The following is a 21680-nucleotide window of genomic DNA, read 5'->3' as shown; positions in this document are numbered from 1 at the left end:
TTGCAAAGAGATGGAAACAGCCAAAATGTCCATCAACAGACGAGTGGCTAAACAAACTGTGGCGTATACCTACGATGGAATATTATGCAGCTTCAAGACAGACTAAACTTATGAAGCATGTAATAACATGGATGGACCTAGAGAACATTATGCTGAGTGAGTCTAGCCAAAAACTAAAGGACAAATACTGTATGGTCCCACTGATGTGAACTGACATTCGAGAATCAGCTTGGAATATATCATTGGTAACAGAGACCAGCAGGATTTAGAAACAGGGTAAGATAATGGGTAATTGGAGCTGAAGGGATACAGACTGTGCAACAGGACTAGATACAAAAACTCAAAAATGGACAGCACAATAATACCTAAGTGTAATATAACTACGTTGGAACACTGAATGAAGCTGCACCTGAAATATAAAAACAAACAAACAAACAAAAAAAAACACCACTGAAGAGAACTGGTAATAGCCTGTATGTCCATTTAAAACATGAAACTCTTTATGGACCAACATAAAATTTTCCAAGAGCTTTAAGTAAGTATCAGCAAGATACAGATAGTATGTATAACATGCTAACATTTGTGTAAGAGGAAGGAGAAATATAATCTTATTTACATATACACATACGTATATGATACCTGTGGAAGGACAGAACATGTGGCTGCCTCATGCGGTAGTTCCACAGGTAGAGTATACTTAAATAAAAAGTTAAAATAAAAATGATAGATTATTTAGGTCAATTTTTTTTTGCTCCTTTTTATTAAAAGAGTGGTATATTTCATGTATTTGCCTAAATAAAACAAATTGCTATTTCAAGTTTCCAGTAACACTTCTCCAAAACTCTAATGTGTCAAGAGAATCAATGTTGACTAGCTCCTCCCACATCTTTTTCATCAGTATTTAACAGTTACAAAGTTCACTTTGTAACTACTATTCAAAGCCTCTACCATTTTGGCTTTTGTATTATATATATCATATCTGATTTTCCTTCTTTCTACACTTTACTCCATACCTCTCTCTTCTGTCTTTTCGTATCTGACTCTAGTGCTCCCTTTAGTATTTCTTGCAGAGCTGGTCTCTTGGTCACAAATTCTCTCAGTGACTTTTTGTCTATAAATGTTTTAATTTCTCCTTCATTTTTGAAGGACAATTTTGCTGGATATAGAAGTCTTGGTTGGCAGTTTTTCTCTGCCATGTCTTCAGCAGTAGGAAGTTCCAGTAAATCTTTATGCACATTACTAAAAATACACTTACAGTTTGCTATACTGCAATCACATTTTTATGAAAATGAAGTCTTTGAAGCCATACACTGAAAATGCCAAGATCATAAAAGACAAAGAAAAAGGCTGCAGAAACGTCCCAGATTAAAGGAGGCTAAAGAGATACATCAATCAAATATAATACCTGCCCCTAGACAGGATTCTGCAATGGAGGAAGAAAAACTATTACACAGAACGTTATTGGGTCAACAGAGAAAATTAAAATACAAATGGTAGACTGAAGTGCCCATGTTAAATTTACTCAAATTGAGAACTGCCTGTGGTTAGAGAAGAGAAGTTCCTATTATTAGGAAAAACACAGCAAAGTTGGGCAGGCCACAGTGGCTCAGTGGCAGAGTTCTCATCTGCCATGCCTGAGACCCGGTTTTGATTCCTGGTGCCTGCCCATGTGAAAACAAAACAAAACAAAACATAGTGAAGTTATTTAAAGTAAAGGGCCCTACACGATGTAACCGGCTCTTACCAGATTGGGAATACCTGTATGTCTGTGTATATAGGCAGGGAAGGAGTAATGCCCAGAAGCACAGCAAATGGTAATGAGTGGGATAAAATGTTCACAATAGGTGAACCTGAGTAAAAAGTATATGGAGTTCTTTGTACTATGTTTTTTTATTTCTGTAGCTTTTCTGTGAGTTTAAAATTACTTCCAAATAAGTTTTTTGAAAACCACTTATTAAGAAATAATCACCAGTAATAATCAAAACAAGTTGAGAAAGGAATCTGGATTTTGATTTTGACAGTTGTTTCTCACAAGTCTCTTTCATTATATAACTATTACCCCAAGGCATAACTTGTAGTTGCAAAAAAAATTATACCTCTGGCTAGGTTTATAATAGAGTTAAATAAGTACCTTACAAGGCCCAAAGCCTAGCATAATTATCTTTAATATAAGACTCCACCTTAATAATTTTTCATAATGTGAACCTTAATTGAGAAACTGGATTTACAGGAAGTTTAATAAAAGTTCCTTATCCACAGGAAGGATTAATTTCACCTCAACAGTGAACATAATGATTTAAGTCCTAGTAATGATTTAGGTTAGTGTCACTGAGAAATCAGGATTTAAGGGATGATTTTGATTAGTAAATCATTATATAAAAATTCCTTTTTGCTTTCTGGAATGTTGGTGTAGACACACCTGAGATCTCCGAATTGTCGTCCTGCTGTCTTGATACCTTAAATGAGTGTAAAAAGACCTTATCCTGTGCCTTTGTGATTGTAAGAGCTGGTCATTGTCTTCCAGAGAAGAGGCCCTAATGCTAATGAAGTTGGCCATTAAATACTTCTTCCTGTTGGTTTACACAGTTAGTTCCGAAGTGGTAGGTCTGCCTCCCCTCCTTTCAAAGTATGTTCTATTGAAATGATAACACTTGCTTCCTTTGAGCTTAACTATCCAAAACGATAGTTAAGATAGCCCCTTGCTAAAATCCTTAAAAACCTTGAACCCCCTAAATTCAGGGAGACAGATTTTGGGCCCTTAGGCTGTCTGTTTCCTGCTATGTGTATAGTAATAAACTTTTCCTCTTTAAAACCCCAGTGTCTCAGGAATTGGTTATTGAGTGTTGGGGAGAAAAATCCATGGCCTCTGTCCAGTAACATTAGAAGCACTTAAAATCCTGTGAAACACACACACACACACACACACACAATGAGATCAAAGGTCAAAACTTTAAACTTACAAAAAATAGAAAATCTTTGTGACACAAAGAAGGGAAGGATTTCTTACACAAGACAGAAAAGCATATACCATAAAGGAAATGAATGACAAAATTAGAACAACCCTTAAATTCACAATTTCCATATAATCAAAAATACCACAATTAAAGTGAAAAGACAAGCCACAGACTGGGAGAAGATATGTGTCCAGAATAAAGCATTCCAACAAAACCATAAGACAGACAACATTCCAACAGAAAAATGGGCCAAGAATATAACCAGGCAACTCACAGAAGAGAAAAATAGAACTCTCAGACACTGCTGGTGGAGTGCAATCTAGCAGTATCAAGTAAAAGCTCTGATATTATAAAGAATTTAAAGAAATGAAAAAAAAACAGGGTCACTATCAGAAGCAAACTGCTTATACTCTGCTGGCTCTTTACTTACTGGCCAAGCTCCCTGCACAGGGAGATGGGGTGCTGCCCAGAGAGGGAGATTCCTCACCAACCAGAACCCCTTAGCTGATAAGGTCATTTACGGGAAGCATCAAGCCTAAGAGGTGGCTCCAGACTTCCAGACAGGCTGATTCCAGGAACCAGTATTTAGGATTTAGAGACTATGGGGATTATCATCCCACTAGGGTAAAACTAGCCTGAAAACAGTCCCCCAATCCCTGCAGCCCAGGGATGGTATGCTCTGACTACATCTTGGCACTAATGCTGTGACAAAGCTACAGATAAAATTAAAAATACTGGCTCTCCTGGTGCCTATCCAGCAGTGTGTATGCAAGATAATACAAAATGACAACACTAAGATACATAGGTTGTTTTATGTGTCTTCTTTAAATTCTCTCAACAGTAAGGCTATCATCTCCAAATCTAGAAAGAAGGCTAGTTTCTCAGGGGATCGGGGGCAGAGTAAAGTATTACAAAGGCATTAAATATTTTAACCATAACAAAATATGTTAAGATTTAACTACTGAATTAAGCAGGGGAAAAATGTAGAGATACTGTCAGTTGTATCTGCTTAAGACTGCATGAAATCCCCAAACAGCTTTCCTTGCTGCCATTTTAAATAAAAAAAAAAAAATCTGTGACAACAAAAAGATCCCCTAGACCTAGTGAGCAATTCCGTGATCTTGCAGGGTGGGGAGGGAGGTATGCAAAGAGATTAAAGGGCTCACACAGATCACACTTGGCATTTAAAATATATCTGTGAATTTATAACTAAAAGTTACGTGACAATCACTCCTCGCACACTTGAAAATGTCCATTTCCCTAAAGTTCAAATAAAAGAAATAATGATTAGAAGACATTTAGAAGCAAATCTTGGAGAAGGCAAGTACAGGCAAGAAGACTACTTCTTCACTCAAGTACTTAACTCAGAAAAAAAGCTAACATTTACATCAGAAAGTCTATTTCTTTTTCTTGGGTAAAAGGCCTAGTGATTACCTCTGCCCATCACAACTATCAATGGTTTTTCAATTTAAACACAATACAACTTTTTTCTCAGCCTAACTGATACCCGATCCTGCAACTGCAGGCTAGGTGAACATCTGCCAATAAAAACAGAAGAGTTAGAAGCAAACTCATATCCTCAGGAACTATGAGGGGAAAATGTCTACAAGTAGACATTCTTTAAAAAGTCTCACTCCTGAGTCATGATAACTCAGAATCACCTATCGCTGGTCCCAAAAGGAACAATTGATAGATACCATAAACCATCTCAATTGTAAACTTACAGATTGCAGTAAGTGTCTAAAATCTCAAGGTTTAAAACAATTGCAAAGCTAGATCCTATTGGCTTTTAGATAAATAATCCTTTTATAAATTCAAAACACATCAGTGTCTAATCTGGAGGTCAACATGACCAGATGAGAAAGGTCAGACCATGGGAGAGCAGGGACAAGTAAAATACTTCACACTGTAACAAGTAATCACATCTGTGCTGAATACAGTGATCATAGAGGAGGAACTTTCTGGATGATTATTCAGCAAACCATATTTTGGGTCTCAAATGCCATGATTTATTAACTAAGGTGTTAGGCAGTTTTAAAGAACAAGGCAAGAAGAGTATAGTCTAAAAGCCAAGAGAAAGGTAAAAGGGGGAATTCAGATTTAAAAAAAAAACATGGCTAAGAATGCATGATAACTTAATCCCAACTTTAAACCTTGAGGAGGATGTTATAACTTGCTTCCTATGACTGCTTCAGTATTAATGACAATATGAACCATTTTTCCCATAGTAAATAAGTCTGTCCTTACCTCATAAGACCAGACACACTGCACCCCTGCAAACCTCCGGACGCATCTTCCCACTTCCACATCCTCGTGGGTGGTGTACATTTCTCGGAGACATTTTCCAATGTGTGGCACCATCCTCCGAAGTACCTCTCGACTCATGATCACACCAGGCCCCCCCATGCAGAAGTTCTCACCGGGCTCAAGTGCCAGCTTCCCCATTTCTTCTGTGGTGCCCAGTCCCGTCTGCCCAAGAAAGAGGGGCTCGCTGCTATTCAAACTCCTCAGGAAATTTTCCAGACGCTCTCCTTTGATGTAAACGTCGTCATCTGCTCTCATAAACCATTCGTACTTGTCCAGGTAGTGGTCATGCATGTACTTGAGCATCATAAAGGACTTCTTCTGGGGTGGGTAGGAGTCATCCACACCCCGGAGCGGCACTATAGGGATTGGTATTGAGGTGTCTGAGCCTTCGCTGGAGAAGAATTCAACTCTCCCAGGAATTGTCTTGGACCACGTTCTAGAAGTAAAAGAAGTATCAGTTAAAAAGCAGCTTATTTCAAGCTTCTTGTTTTCAGGAATTTACCAATCTGCTCATTTTGAACCACTTTATGCTCAAAAGGATAATTTTCAAAAAAGCTACTTGACTGCTGGCTTCCTCTTAACAGAAGCTCAAGCTACAAGTTACTGCAAAGTTCAAATTAAATTCCAAAAGAATCCCAACAATAATGGATAATGATGCATTAAACTATTTCCAGAATAATTAGTTTTTACTTATGGCTAAAGTCAAATTGCCAGGGTATCTGGGTCTTCTGGTTAATTTTGGATGTTGAGGTTAATTTTCTGATATATCAACACCCTACCTACAAAAGTCTCAGCTCTACAAACAACAAAAAGCCAAAACTTTCATTTGACTAATTTCCTCTAAACACTCATCAAGTGCCTGTTACTGTGGTAGGAAAGGGGAATGCAGAGGTGACAAAAAATGGTCCCTCGTGGAGTTGACATCAGGAGACAGATAGTTATCAGTCATAGTGACTGACATATATATAATCATGAACTAAAACAAGTGCTCTACAAGAAAGGAACAAACAAAGGAAGCTAACTAGACCAAGAGGGAAGAGAAGGGTTCTCCAAGAAAGGGATGAAAGCAAGGACCCAAAGGCGATCGAGTCAGAGCAGATGCCACAAGGTCTGGCAGACCCCACTCAAGATCAGGCCCTTTTGCTGTAAAAACCATGGGAAGCCACAAAAGGGACATGAGCAGAGGCAAAATGATAAGCTGTGCACTTAGAATCCCCAATGGTGGCATCTGTCATGGGCTACCATATGATCCTCTCATATTTTTCCTTCTAGCTGCTCCAGAATATAGGAGGCTTGAGGGTTTAAATAGTTTATCTTCACAGTTAACTTTTTTCCCTTCTTTTGTGAAAAATAGCTTATATACAAAAAAGCTATAAAATTCAAAGCACAGCACCACAATTAGTTGAAGAACACATTTCAGAGTAGTCTGACATGGGTTATAATGTCACAATTTCAGGTTTTTACTTCTAGTTGCTCTAAAATACTGGAGACTAAAAGAGATATCAATTAAATGATTCAGCATTCATATTCATTTGTTAAATCCTATCTTCTCTGTATAACTCCACCATCACCTTTGATCTTTCCATCCCTCCCTTTAGGAGTGTCTGGGTTATGGCAATTCTAAATTTTTCATATTGAAAGGATCTGCCACTAATATGGGGTAGGGAGATAGAACTATCTGATGTTCTGGAGAGGTTGGGCTAGGTTTCAGGACTTATTTGGGTCAGGGACCCATCTGGAGGTTATAGGTTTCTGGAAAGGTACTCTAGTGCATGGAACCCTTGTGGAATTTTATATATTGCCTCTAGGTGTTCTTCAGGATTGGCTAGAATGGTCGTGTTTGGGGGTTGGCAGGTTATGACAGGTAGCAAAGTCTAACAGAAGCTTGCCTAAGAGCAACCTCCAGAGTAACTTCTCGACTCTATTTGAACTCTCTCTGCCACTGATATTTTATTAAATACACTTTTTCCCCCTTTTGGTCAGGACGGAATTGTTGATCCCACAGTGCCAGGTCTCCATTCATCCCTGGGAGTCATCTCCCACTTTACCAGGGAGATTTTCACCCCTGGATGTCATGTCCCCCGTAGGGCGGAGGGCAATGATTTCACTTACAGAGTTGTGCTTAGAAAGAATGAGGCCACATCTGAGCAACAACAGAGGTCCTTCAGAAGTAACTCTTAGGCATGCCTATAGGTAGTCTAAGCTTCTCCACTACCTACATAAGCTTCACAAGAGTAAGCCTCAGGATCAAGGGCATGGCCTACTGATTTGGGTGTCCCAAAAGTTTGACACATTATCAGGGGATTCCCTGATGGTAAGGTTTAATAGTTCCATATTCTTTCTCCCATCCCTCAGGGGACTTTGCCAATACTTTTTGATTACCTGCTTAATATACTCTAGGATGCATCCAGGCATTATAATAATCTATACAGGATTAAAGGACCTCTTTCTTATTCTGTGCTGCCTGTGTTTCAATTGTTCAGATGAGCTATACAGATAGGTTGAATTAGATTACGCACTGCAGAAAATTCAGTTCCAGATCAAATAAACCTTTCTTTCTTTGGTCTCAAAGAATATGTGTGTTTCTAAAATATAGACACTATCTTCCTTACCCCTATGCTCTAAATTACTTTAACCCCAACCTGTTTGGCTTCTTTATCTCAAAATATCAGGTTATATATATAAAACAGCCTCTCAAAATCCAGAAATAAAAATCACCACTCTGGATTTAACATGTCTGCTCTAAAAACTTACAATATAGGTCCCTGTTTTCTTATAAGCATTTTCTAAGGGTGACCATACCATTCTTGTTCTTTGGTTTCTGGTTTATTTTGTCTCACCAAATGTCCTACTTGTTCATTCACATCAGTGCATGACTCACGACTTTGTTCCTTTTTGTAGCAGCACACCCTTCATTCATAAGTATACACCATCGTTCACCAATCTACTTCTCCATCAGTGCATCCTTCAGCCACCTGCACCGGGCATCGTATAGAAGGCCCAAAGTCCACAGTCCATCAACATTCTCAATTTTAGATACTTTCATTGTTCCCAAGAGAAAGAAAACTAATAAACACACACCCACACCAAATAGGAAATCTAAACCTCCTCTTAACTCTTGTCCCTCCCCCCATTATTTACCTCTACTATTGCTGCTCCCCAATACACTTTTATTTTGCTCAACTGTTCAACTGTATTTATTACAGTAAAAAGTGACTTGAACGGTCAATGAAAATTTAACAGAAAGTGTGAGGAGAAAAATATCTGAACAGATATACACCAAACCAGTGGGGAAGAGGTACAGAAGTAAGAAAACTGAGAGGCCCAAGGAAAGGGATAAAGATGACTTCCATTTTTTATTCTATGTATCCTGACATTGGGGAAATTTTCTTCTAAGCATGGTATTAGTTTTGTAACTTAAAAAGCAATTTAGAATGAAGTACTTGTAAAACAAAATACTTTTATTTCTCTTCCTAAGAAAATACAAAACGACTTCAAACTTATCTCATTCCATCAGAAGAAAAATTCAATAGGTTACACTTTCTATCAAACACGCCTTTAAGACCAAGGAGTAAATACGCACTATATTTCAAATCTAGGATGTTGCACCATTGTTTTATGTATCAATAAAAAGACAAGTGCAATCATAATCATACGGTGCCATCAATTGTGAAATACATCCTAATTTCCAAGATGTTAATTGTTAAAAAAAAAAGTACATCTTAGAACAGAGGTAACAAGGTACCCTTAAGGTTTTGTTATATGTTTGTTGATAATACGAATGTTTTCCCTTCATGTCTACGAAATTAAAATGGGCCTATATATTCTAAGGTCACTGAAAGAACCCTTTAACAAAGAACCAAGAGACTAATTTGGCACACATGGAGCCCTGTGGCACTGTAGATAATGCACCTGGTACTGAGCACTAATTTCACAAAGGATATGCTCCTGAAAAAAGAATCACAGATGAACAGAGTAGGGAGGGAGACAATTATTGAAAGAGATACCGACTCCTGCCATAAAGGAACAAGTTCGATAACCTAAATGAACTCTTGGACAGTAACACCTGCAGAGGAGACAACCTCCCAGCACTCCTCCAACCTTGTCAGTGATGACGAAATAGTACTTAATCTCATTCAGTTCAAGGAGCCCGAGTCCCTTCTCCTACATGTTTTTTATTTGACAGTCACAATTCTCTGAAAATGTATATGACTTCAGTGCTTGGCAACAAACAGAGGTCAGCAGATGTGTTCAATAAACACTGCCCAGTCGTGTAAAATAAGTGACTGAAAAAGGCTGTATGTGTATACAAAAAGGCAGAAATTGCTTCTCTTATTTTTCTAAGAGTTCCAGGCAGGCTTCTCATCACTTTACATAAGTTGCACTCTATCTCCCAACCATCTTGCACATGTTGAAATAACTGATTTAAGCCAGAAAAAGAAAAAAAATTACTAAGTGGCAAAACTCACAGGCATGCCACAGTTGACATATACTACCATTTATGATTCTTCTGAAACATAACGTAGAACTAAATAATCTGTATTATTTTACAAAAGATTTTAAACGGACAGTGAATAAAGCCACTTAAGTTTAGCTTATAACACATTGCTCCTAAACTAAAAAACACGATAAACAAAACAGACCAAGTTCAAAGTAGTATAAAGACAGCCAACCCCAGAAGCCATTAAAATCTGAAAGCACCATATTATCTGGGATAATGGGGTGGGGAATAAGATCATTCCTGACTTCAAAGGTACAATTTACTACCAAAACACTATGTTAAGGATATGGGCTCCGGAATCAGGCCACTGGAGTGAGACTTATGACTCTTCTTTGAGCTGTGCAAGTCACTCTGTGCCTCAGTTTACTTACGTGTAAAACTGGAAATAGTAACAGCACCTGCCATATGAGGTTGTTGCGAAGACTGAGTTACTATATGAAAGGGCTTAGAGGTCTGCCTGGCACATAGTAAGCACTATGTAAATGTGACATTATTAGAGAAGACAAAGAGCATGCAAATAAAATAAGGTAGTGAAAGAAAAAAGGGAGGGAGAGAGGAAAGTGTGGGCAGAATTTGGAAAAATCAGTCTGTAGATGACAACCTGGAGTAAAGGTATAATGGAAAATGCAGCTTCTTATATTTCTGCCTAAAAACCCCACATCCAAGCTACATATTAGAATTCTATTCTGCTATCAGTCTCAGACAATGTTAGGATAAAGGTCTAATAAGATTTTAAACTTTAAAAGTGTTTTCACTTTAGACAGGATCCTTCATGTTGAGCTGAGGATCAAAATTCACTTTAGTCTGACCCTGCTTCCTAGGCACCCAACCAGAGCAAATACGGCTAAGGACAGCCCCAGCAGTACAACCACCAGGGAGACACTTAATGCCTAAACTATGACTAGAAATGGTGTAATCTGTTCAAGAAGAGAAATCAATTAATTTTAAAAACAGCCAATCTAACCTCAAGCCATCCTAAAAGGCCTCTCTGCAGTCTTTCCGTGGCTCCACCCAACTATTATCAGTTTCTTTTTAGGTAACCTAAGGCAAAACCTCATGCTGTCCTTTTCTGTTCTAAAGGACTGGTGGTTTGAGGGAAATCTCTCAGTATGAAGTTTTGTAAACCACCCAATCTGAAGAAAGTACGACCTTTTCAATTAGGGTACCTTAAGCTTAAACATTTAAACAGCTCAACAAAGTTAACGAGTCCTAGAAAATAAGTCACGATTCACCATTCTGGGGGGACAAGTGGGAATACATTAATTAATTAAAAACAAAATAAAATAAAATAAATGCTGCTGAACAAGTATGCTGGTCCTCCTGCAACAGAAACAGATCAAATTCCTTAATTTTCATAAGGAAACACCAATTTTGCTATCAACACATTTGTTACCTGGAGCACAGCTCTCACTTAACTGAATCCAAACGGAACACTTGCAAAAGACTCTTGCCATAAAGCTCCATTTTCAGTTGTACGATAACCAGATAACCAACACTTGCTAAAGTACAGATAAGACAACTGAAATTTGAGAGTGCCAAGAGAATCTTTTCTTCTTCGGGCTTCTAAATACTAACCCTATGCCAAGTTAAATCGCAGCTAAGGAACATAGCTGGACCGTATTAGTTTAGCTAAGGAATGCCTTTGCTGAGTTATAATCTGGTATCACTACCTGCATTTCCACTCAGTGACATTTTAAGAAACACTACATAAAATACATTTCTGTACAAAACTGCATCTGTAGTACGACTACTGTCCTGGGAAAATATTTATAATATATGGCTAAGTTTTAAAACCAGGCAACTATATGTATCTGTAATTTGGATTACTAACAGAACAAAGCATACATACAAAAATAAATAACATAACACACAACTCTACTCTAAAGTGTTTACTGTGGTTATTCATGGATGGGACATTAGAGGGATTTAGTCTTCTTTGTGCTTAAACTATTTTCTAAATTTTGTGCAACAGATAAGTTTATGATATTTAGGGTTAGAAAAAAATCTTATCTGGGTTGGAAAAAGCTTTAAGCTTTCCCAAGATAATTTTTTTTAATAATAAAAGCATTTCTTTATCCAATGAACAAAAACTAAAAGAAAAAATGGAGTAAGATTATGAGTATCTTTTCCCCTATTTTCCAAACATTAATAGTTTATACTAACTTTTATAATTAAAAAGGTAAGATTTTGTGAGTTTCCCAAAATCACTATTACATACACTGTTGGTTACACAGTGCTAAATTTGAAAGAACTCATATGATAAAATCACCTCAGAACTTGGAGTCAAGGTAGGAAGGGGAAATAAAGCTTCCCCCACTGAAGAACTGATAGATAGGAATTTAATGTATATATTTATATTCTGCCCTGTTACATAAAAGATTTAGGACAAACTTAACCAAAATACAACAAGATGGGGAAAAAATAAGAAAATGAGGTCAAAGGAAAGCAAGAGTAGGAAAGTTGGAGCAGGGAGTGAAGGAGTTAATACTTCATCCATCTCTCTCTCTCTGCCCTTGGCAAACACCAAATCCCCTGGGGCACTTGAAGCCAACCAAGAATCAATGGGAGTGAATCCACCTGGTAAGACCTATTTACCAGCACATGCCGTCTAGACCTCTACATTTGTTAAGGTGGGCCCAAATTCAGCGCTAAGCTTTCCAGCAGGCAGCCAAGAGTGAGAAACAGGATGGTGCCACATTGTTCGGGGTTAAGTATAACTACTATTCTAGGTACTAAAATGGAAGGGAAGTTTCTTCCATGGGCCCATGGCAGAGAAAATAAGGCAAATGTAATAAGGCTCCTTACCGGAAGCACAGTTTGATGGGACAACAGGTTTAGTCCACAGAGTCCAGCTCTTCTAGGCCGCCAGTCAGAGCAGCCCTGAGCTTACACCAGGTCAGGCCTGGAGAAACCCGCAGGCCTACCAGGGCTGTCCAGTGAGGAGTGAAGGGCTCTCCTGGAGCTGGAGGATGCTACAAACCAGCTCGGCCCTGCTGCCTCGGTACCGGAGATCTGCAGTAAATAGATTTAAATTGCAGTTTCCCCTTTCTGGGTATGTGGTTCCCACGTACATGGTTTCCTCTTTTAAAATCTTAAAACTGTTTCACTGTGTATGTCCTTATAATGTGAGCAATCTCAAATCCTTTTTGGAAGTAGATGGGAAAATAGATGGAAAATTTTATGAGAGAAATTAAATTATACTCTTTACTATTAATCTTAAAATACAGACTTTAGGTAAAAGCAAGCATTAAAGAGCCTTTTCTCAATAAGGGTTTTGGCGGGTGGATTACTGCTTCCCACTTCAACAAGTGACTGGGCCCTAGCCCAGGAAGCATTAACAAGGTATTAAGAGTGAATAAGAACCTGCCCTTTGAGTCCAGGTTCATAACAAACAATGGCAATACTCATTGATACAGACCACAAAAATACGCCCTTTTTGAAACATGAGATTTTAATTTGGAGTATAAATGACAGAAATCAAATTCTGATCTCATGATCCATTTCCAAAGCTTCAAGTGCTGGAGCTCTACCTCGTGTAATTTGTATTTCGCTGCTATACACTTAAAAGCATGAATATGCAAGTAACTAAATCATGTGTGTGAATAAAATTAGTTTTAAAATCTGATTCTAAGAAGAAAAAAAACACAACAATGTTGTTTAATACAGACAATAAAACCACCCCAAACTGATTTTTGCTGACCACTTTGCAAGCCACTGTCTTCCCTCTATTCAGACACCATTCCCATTAGCCGCACTTTACTGAACAATTACAGAGTGCTGGACCCGGCTAAATACTTTACAGATACTTTTCTGACCCTTATGACAGTCCAATGACGTATGTGAGGTATCATTATTCACATTTTACAGATAAGGAACCAGGCTCAGGGCCAGGTAAGTAATACATCAAAGCTCATAAAGCTAATAAACACTGACACCAGAAAGCAAACAGGGTCCAACTCTAAGGCCCATACACAACTGCCTCAGTTCATCCACCCCTCGGCCTTTTCAGCCCACCTTTCTTTTCCAGCCTCTCTGATAAGGCTGCGGAAGCAGCCCTCACACGGAGGAGCCTTACGCATCCTTCAGTCACTTCCATCCACTCTGCTTGTCTGGCTTGGCAACATGAAAACACCGCCAAAACCTGCTGGTCCAGGACACCTCTTCGGTGAGAGGTCTGGATTTGAATTAAGACCAGAAGATTTTTATTCAAATCTTAATTTTCGAAGCTCTCATTTCAAGTTTGAATCAGTCTGCTACACTAAATCCTGCCCAATCAGGCAGCATTAGGTGAGAAAAATACTGAACAAAATTTAACACAAAATCAGCCTTTACACTTATATTCAACTTACATATCAAAATGGCATTTTATACATATACATATTAATGGCATTTATAAACTTTCTCAATGATCTTCCTGTTTCTGGTTTGCAAGCACTGGACTGACATCAAATCAGAGCAAACTCAACCTTATTTTTAATCATCCACAAACATATTTGGCTACAGAACAGCTACTGCAGCTGTAAATGCTAAAGAAATGACATTGGATTAAAGTGAAGAGGATGGGCAGCTCCAATATTTTTAAATCCCAAATTTCTTATTTTCCCAATTTTATCCAGAACCAGAAGCCAAAAAGCCATCCACAACAAATGGAGGCCCCGAATATTTACAAAACATACGGGAGCGAGTCCCTTTCACATTAAAAACCATGTTACCTAATTCTCCCCAAATCATCTAAAGTATGATATAATAATTGAGTAAAACACGGTTCCAATCAGCTAGTTTCATCCCCCTACTCCATATTATTGACAGTCCCTTTCAACATGAAAAAGTTAGAATGACCATAGCCCAAATACCCCTAAGGAATGGGATACAAAGATCAAAAGTGATGGAGGAATTACACAGAGAAAGTAAGGATTAACAAACAAATATGACTGCTGAATCATTAAATTGATAAATCTTTTAGTCTCCAGTATTTAAGAGCAGCTATAAGTAAAAGCCTAAAATAGTGGAATTGTAACCCACACCAAACTCTGAAATCTGTTCTACAACTGCACTGTGCTTTGAAATTTATTGCTTTTTTGTATATATGTTATTTTTCACAAAACAAGAAAAAAAAAAGTCGACTGTGATGATAAAAAATATGCATTCCTTCTAGGTTCCTATATTCTGGAGCAGCTAGAAGGAAAAATCTGAGATGATGTTATGGTGGCCCATGACAAACTCTGGGATCTGTCCTGCAACCACTTGTTGAAGAGTGCTTTGAAAACTATTGCTTCTTTCTTTCTTTGCTTTGTACATATATTATACAATAAAAAAAAGTTAAAAAAATATATATACATAGGTCCGGTGACCAATCGAATATAATCTACTTCTACATTTTACAACAATATTAACTATAACTTACTGAAACAAGGACCACAACTGCAGCCTCAATAACAAGGGTCTACTTGCCATCCATGCAGCAGTCCTCAAAGCATCTCCAATTCAATACTTTCAAAACTGAACTCATACTTCCTCCCAAAGCTGTTTTCTCCTATGCTTTCTTCTCTGTTTTTTTTAACTGTAACTTTATTACAAAATAATTGCTCACTGCAGAAAAATTAGAAAACATAGAAAAGCACCATGAAGATAAAAAAAATCCTTTTGCATCTTGGTATGTAAATTCTTTTCAACTTTCTTTTCTATGCTACACATACAGTTTATTTCACTTGATTTTAGATAAAAATAGGCTCATTATTGGACATACTGCTTTATAAGCAACTACTCTCACAAAGAATCTCTCTCATTTTCCAACATGTCAACCACATCATTTTTGGTGATTGCAGAAGTAGATCACAGTTAAATCAACTGTAGTTCATACTGCCTAATACAAGACACCAAATAAATTTGAAATTTCTACTACAAACATACATCTTTGAGCATACCTCTCATTTCCTTAAGAAAAAATTCAAGAATAACTGCTGGACTTGATTGAGGACAGATGCATTTTAACGCTCTTGATGTTGCTAAGGTGCCTTCCTAAGAGGTACCAATTTATGCTGGTGCCCTCCTCCAGTCCACATTCTGTGATAACACTGCCAGACTGATTTCCAAAACACAGACCACCTCAAGCTATTCACCTGCTTAAATACCACCGCCAGCTCTAGACACCTAAAACACAAAACCCAATTTCTAAGCAAGACACACAAGCCCCTTCCTTCCAGTTTCCCTGCCCACAGCCTCTGCCCTCATCCCAGTGAACTTTCTCTTAGTTTCTTGACTACTTTCTATTATTTCACATGTCAAGGAACCTGCTGCTATTGTCTCCACCTCAAAAAACTCTTATTCATCCTTCAAGGCTGAGTGGAGGAAAGAGAATAAAGTGTGGGTAAGAACTTTCTTGCTCTTTTTCATAAATTAGTATGATTCTTTCTTCTGTACCCCCACAATAGTTAGTTACAGCTTGATAGTCCTTATTCTATTTTGTCATTTGTCTCCTTCCCTAGATTATGAGCTCTGCAGAGACTGGGGCCCAATATTATGAATCTACTTTCAATAGATAGCAGCTTGATTTCAATTTTTCACTAGAAAAAGTGAAGCTGCCGATGTGATGAAAACACAATTATATATAAGCTTCTCACAGCTAAAAGCATACACGATTATCACTGCCATATTCTAGTAGTTTGAGAGTATCAAGATCTTGATATACAAAATTCTTTTTTATGATCACATTTTCACTAAGTGTTCTTATACAGGTAATCCAGAGCCTGAAGTGAGCTGTACCCCAAAAGTTCACTTATAGGTTGATTATTTAGGTTATAGGCTTTCAAAAAATGTTTTCCAAATTGCAGTCCATCTAAAAAAAAGCTAAGTATTGCACTGAACTGTTTCAAGATAAACGCAGTTTACTTAGCTTAAGAAAGAAGGAAATGAGTTCTAAGATAAGAGTTCATTAACTCTGATAAAAAGAACACTCTGCCCTCATTAAAGGCATTTAGAAACAGGTCATCAACTGATACAAAAATTACATCTAAACAGAGTGTTTCTCAAGTTTTCTTCCCACAGTCTCCCTACAGACTGATGCTAATTTTTAACCTTTCTGGCAACAAAGGGAACCATCCACTTTCTTCTGAGAAAGTAAGGAATAAACTGAACCGTTCCCTTCTTGGCCGAGAGGAGGTAAGAATCAAGATGAAAGGTGCTGGACCAGCTCCAAGCCACTCCTAAAAAATTATGCCATTGATTAAAAAAAAAAATTTTTTAAAAATCTAAATAGCATCAAAACTCTCCCAGCAAGAACAGGTATGTGTAGCCAAGAAATATTTGAAACAGAAGAATAACAAAAGGGAACTTGTCTACCGGATATTAAAATATTATTCAACCTACAATAATTTCAATGGGTGGTACTGGCACAAGAACAGACAGAAAGATCAGGAAGCAAAATGGGAAGCCCAAAAACATACCCTGGAATTCTGAGTATGATGAAGATGGCATTCCAAAGTTGGTAGGGAAATGAGAGCTTATTCAGCAGATGGTACAAGGACAATTGTCCTATTACGGGTGAAAAAAAAATGAAGTTGAGATTATTTTTTTACCACTTCAAAACCAGAAAAAAAAAGTTATCTTTAAAAATTCCTCCAGGACATTACACTTTTGGGGTTTAGGGTTAAAAAAAAAAAGCCATACTAAAATCAAAAAGTAAAAGATACAGAATGGACTAAATAAGGATTTAGCTTTTTTTTTAATGTCAGAACAAAATAATTAAGAGAGAAAGAAAAAGATATGGAAAAAAATGTGAATTGCAGCTGGTAAAGCAAGACACAAATAACCAAGAGGCTTTGACAATCTGTCACTAACTAGCACAACAAATTACTTTGGACAAATAACAGAACAGTTTTAAAGTTAAATTACCTAGAATGTACATACTTTGCAAACAGTCAAAACAAATTACTTTAAATGTTTATTTGTACAGCCTCAGCTATCCAGAACCCTCAGGGAAAGTTAGTTTAAGACAGTTTTAGAGCTCCAACCCTGTAATCACTTCAGATGCCAATCTTTCCTCAATTACTCTTTTAAACTCATTGCTTTTATTAAGCAAAGGCTACACCCACCCCCTCATGTCTAAAAGCTATCTTAAACTTCACAGGTACAAAACCAGCCCTCTGAGGTCTCAGCTTCTTCCTCCTTCCCAATCTCTTTCACCTCCAGTCTTCCCCATCTCAGTAAGGAACACCACCATCCATCCTGCGCCCCCAAGCAAAATCTGTCACAAGCCAACTGAAATTCCTTTCCCTTACTCTGGCCCTTAGGGAGCATTCCACAAGCACAGATATCCTCCAACTACCCACTTCTCTCCATCTTCACTGCTCCTACACTAGCCCAAGCACCCTTTGCCTCATGGACTGCCAAACTTATCCCCTCGCTTCCCTGCAACCCCTTGTCCACACAAAGGGCAGAATTAACTTTTTTAAAAACACAATCCAGTCCCTTCACTCTCCTGTTTAAACTCCCCAACAGCTTTTCAATTCACTTAGAATCCAAATCACTTAAAATTCCATTAGGCCATTGATCCTTCCTTGGGTTCCTTTCCATACTGGTTCATGCCGTGGGTCTTTCCTCTGCCTGTTCAATGGGTACCTCACCCTTCAGATCTCAGCCCAAATACCACATTCTCTGAGTCCTTCCCAGAGCACCTCATACAGAGAGTATGACACCACAAGCCCCTCACCCTGTCTCAAATCCTCCACAGCACTCACCACTAGCTGATGCTCCCCTTTTAGCATCTGTCCCTCCCCCTGAAATGGAAACTGCAGAACAAGCAACTTCACTGTTGTGTCTCTAACATTCAGAAGACACTGGACCCTAGGAGACATGCATGTATCCCTTGAGAAAGGGATGAAAGTGTATCTGAACCCTGAAGAATCGGCATCACTATGACGAACTTAGCAGCTATGATGTCTACTCAGGACCTAGGTGCAAGAATTTAGTCCTGGCTGGCCACCAAGTTGCCACCCTATGAATTTTGCTTTACCTACTTTTAAAAATGTTTCTTGCCTGCTCTCAGCTGTCACTGCTCTGCTCACATCTCTAGATGGGCCCCTCCTCCCCACTTCAAGTATATGGTAGGTTTGGGAAATAAAAGTTCATAATGCTGGGGCTGTTCCCACATGAAAGTACAGTAACATTAGTGGCAAACAAGGCTTATCTCCTTGGATTTCTCAAGAGCTTTTTAGTAGCCCAGTCACTGGAAAGAAAAGGTTGCTGGCTGGCTGGCTGGCTCTGGTTACCAGTCCCTAGACCTCAATTCTGACACTTTCAGCACCTTACCTGCAAAAGTATACCACGATACCATCTTACCACTACATAGGATTCACTGCTTCCTAGTAGAGATTTTCCTTTCTCAGACTGCAGAAGTGTTACAAAGGAAGACCAGGGACCTGAGGGCAAACTACGTTTCTACTTTCCCATTTGAAAGAAATTGGACCATTTGCTAAAATCCTACATCCAAAAAAGAGTAGATTTTGAAAAGAGGTAAAAAGTAAGAACATCTGACATGGGCTCTGGGAAAACCTCATTTCTGAGCATAAAACAGAAGTTCTATTTTGTATTATATTCTCTGAGTAACGCTGGTATGAAAGGAACCCCACAAATTTGTATACACTGATTTTGTATCCATAAAAACTTGATTTTTTGTGTGTGGGGGGAGGATAAGGAATCAATCTGTTTAATCAAACAAGATCGTTGTCCCTAAAACTTTGATTTCACAGGGCCTGTCATCAAATCGTGGCCATATGGGTTTACTTTCAAAACATCATGTTGTAAACAATTTATAGGGTTTATCCTCAATTTCTGATATGGATGTCTCTCTGGTCAAAAACTACAATCCATATAAAGTTCCAGGTAATTCATGGTACATCTGAGCCAAAACTGTGTTCTGCAGTTCCCAAATCACTGCATTAGACTCTATACAGTACTTGTGGTCTAAGCTTTTCAGCTACTCAGGATCCTTCCTGGCTGGCAGAACTTGGGCTCTGAGTTTAAGCAAAATTCTAATGGAAACTCACAGAAATGGGAACTGTTAAGGGCATTCATTCCCTACTGCTTTCTTACCTTCTGTCTCAACTCTATTCTATTACTTAAAAGAGGTGGAAATGTTTGTGCTTTCCCCCTCACAATACACAGTGCCTGAGAATTTAGTCCAGGACTGGATTTAAAAGCTAAAGTTATAAAACGTACTGGTGATAAACGAAGAACACAAAGCCACTGGTATAGCCTGCTGCAGCAGTGGCTGCAGGCAAAGTTCATTCCCAAAGGAACTGCACTGGTTTGTTCTGTGGCTGGACAAATCCCAAACTTACCCATAGGTGTTTCTGTACTTTACCAGTATAAAGTTTCCATCAAGTCTCGTTATTGCCTTTACATCCCTCTTCTTCAAATTCACACCAATACAAGTCCGAATCTAACCAAGCCTGCCACTCCAAAATCATGTCTCTTCTAAAGCCGTCTTTGGTTAATCCCTTTGTTAATCCTGAACATGATTCCAGCCGCTTTTAGGGCTCATATGGCCAACTAGGTCCAGTTACTGGATAACATACATACATCACTAAACTTAAGCTACTTAACACTTCAATCTACTACGTATGGGCCAGGCACTGCTTTTCCCAAAGGTCTTATTTAGTCTGCAGACTGGCGTGGCTGAGTGTGCCACAGATAACCCCGTGTTCATTTAGAGGAGTCCCTCCAACTATAACACCAAAAAGTATGAGGTGGAAGGGCTCTAACCGATTAAACTTACATCAGCTCTAGTTTGGGAGAGCAGAGGCAGCACTTTACAGAATCAAATGACAATCACTGTCACCAATGATCCCAGGTCCTGTGCTAAGAGTTTTCCAACAACCTTATGAGAGACACAGGATCAGTCAGGACCGCTTAACAAAGCAGAGGGCTCGGACTGGGAAATGTTAAGTGCCTTGCAGAGGTATGGGCCATAGCCGGTGGTGGCACCTCGGCCCATCCAAGGCCCAACCTTGTGTGCGCTGCGCTCACCATCCCGCCTCTGGCCTTGCCCCCGAGGGGCACCCCGATCCCACAGACACCACCGGAGCCCCGAGGTCTGCGCAGCAGGCAAAAGTGCCGCGCCGCTGGGATGCCGGATGCAGAAGGCGGTGCCCTGGGAGCAGGGGCTCACCTGTAGGCGGCCACGGCGCGGGTCTGCAGATATTTCTGGGCGGTCATGACTCCCACGAAGAGAAAGTTCCTGTCGCGCGGGCCACCGTCCGGGGCCGGATCGTGCGGCCAGAGGTGCGCCACCAGCGCATCGCCGCGCGCGCCACCGGCCTGGGAAGCAGTCCCCGGCCCAGGCCGGCAGCCCTCGGGGCTGGCGCGGCGCCGCGGGCCCGCTCGTTTCAGCTCGGAGGCGCGGGGCAGGACGAGCCGCGAAGCCAGCACGAAGCCCAGCACGAGCCCGAGCAGCACGCTGAGCCAGGCGCGCCGGCCGCGCACGGCCATGCCCGCGCCGCTCCGCCCGCTGGGCCGCCGCCGCCCCTGCAGCTCCGCGCGCCCTCAGCCTGTCGCCCCCGCCCGCGGAGGCCAGCCAGCCCTAGCGCCGCGAGGCCCGGCCCGGGCAGCGCCGCGGCCGCCGCGGGCCCGCCGCGCCCATCGCGGCCCCCCAGCTGCCCGCAGGCCCCGCAACGGCGCTTTGTTTCTCACGCCCGCCCCCCGCGCTACGGCCTGCGCCTTTAAGAGGGGACCATGCCCGGCGCGCGCCGGCTCGAGCGCGACGCGGCGGCGGCGGCTCCTCCCGCTCGCGCGCAGGGTCGCGGGGCCAGCGCGGCGGCGACGGCAGTGACAGCCAAGTCCGGGCCCCCGCGTCGCCCTGCCCGCGTCCCCTGGCTGGCTCGGCTCGGCTCGCGCTACGCCTGCCCCCGTCCTCTTCGTGG

At 40.2% G+C, this 21680-nt stretch overlaps 1 protein-coding gene across 1 annotated transcript in view; it reads right to left on the bottom strand.

Moving 5' to 3' along the window:
- The window catches only part of CHSY1 (chondroitin sulfate synthase 1), a 91055-nt gene extending 69806 nt beyond the window's left edge, over positions 1 to 21249 (bottom strand). Inside the window, exons 1-2 of the mRNA XM_077124016.1 lie at positions 20930 to 21249; positions 5202 to 5697 (exon numbers count right to left, since the gene is read on the bottom strand). Of these exons, the coding sequence (XP_076980131.1) occupies positions 5202 to 5697; positions 20930 to 21249 (816 nt within the window). The remainder of the gene's footprint in view (positions 1 to 5201; positions 5698 to 20929) is intronic.
- Positions 21250 to 21680: the final 431 nt, after the last annotated feature.

The sequence above is a fragment of the Tamandua tetradactyla genome, chromosome 12 (genome assembly GCF_023851605.1).
Source record: "Tamandua tetradactyla isolate mTamTet1 chromosome 12, mTamTet1.pri, whole genome shotgun sequence".
Lineage (NCBI taxonomy): Eukaryota > Metazoa > Chordata > Mammalia > Pilosa > Myrmecophagidae > Tamandua > Tamandua tetradactyla.
This window is presented reverse-complemented; position numbering and strand designations above follow the sequence as displayed.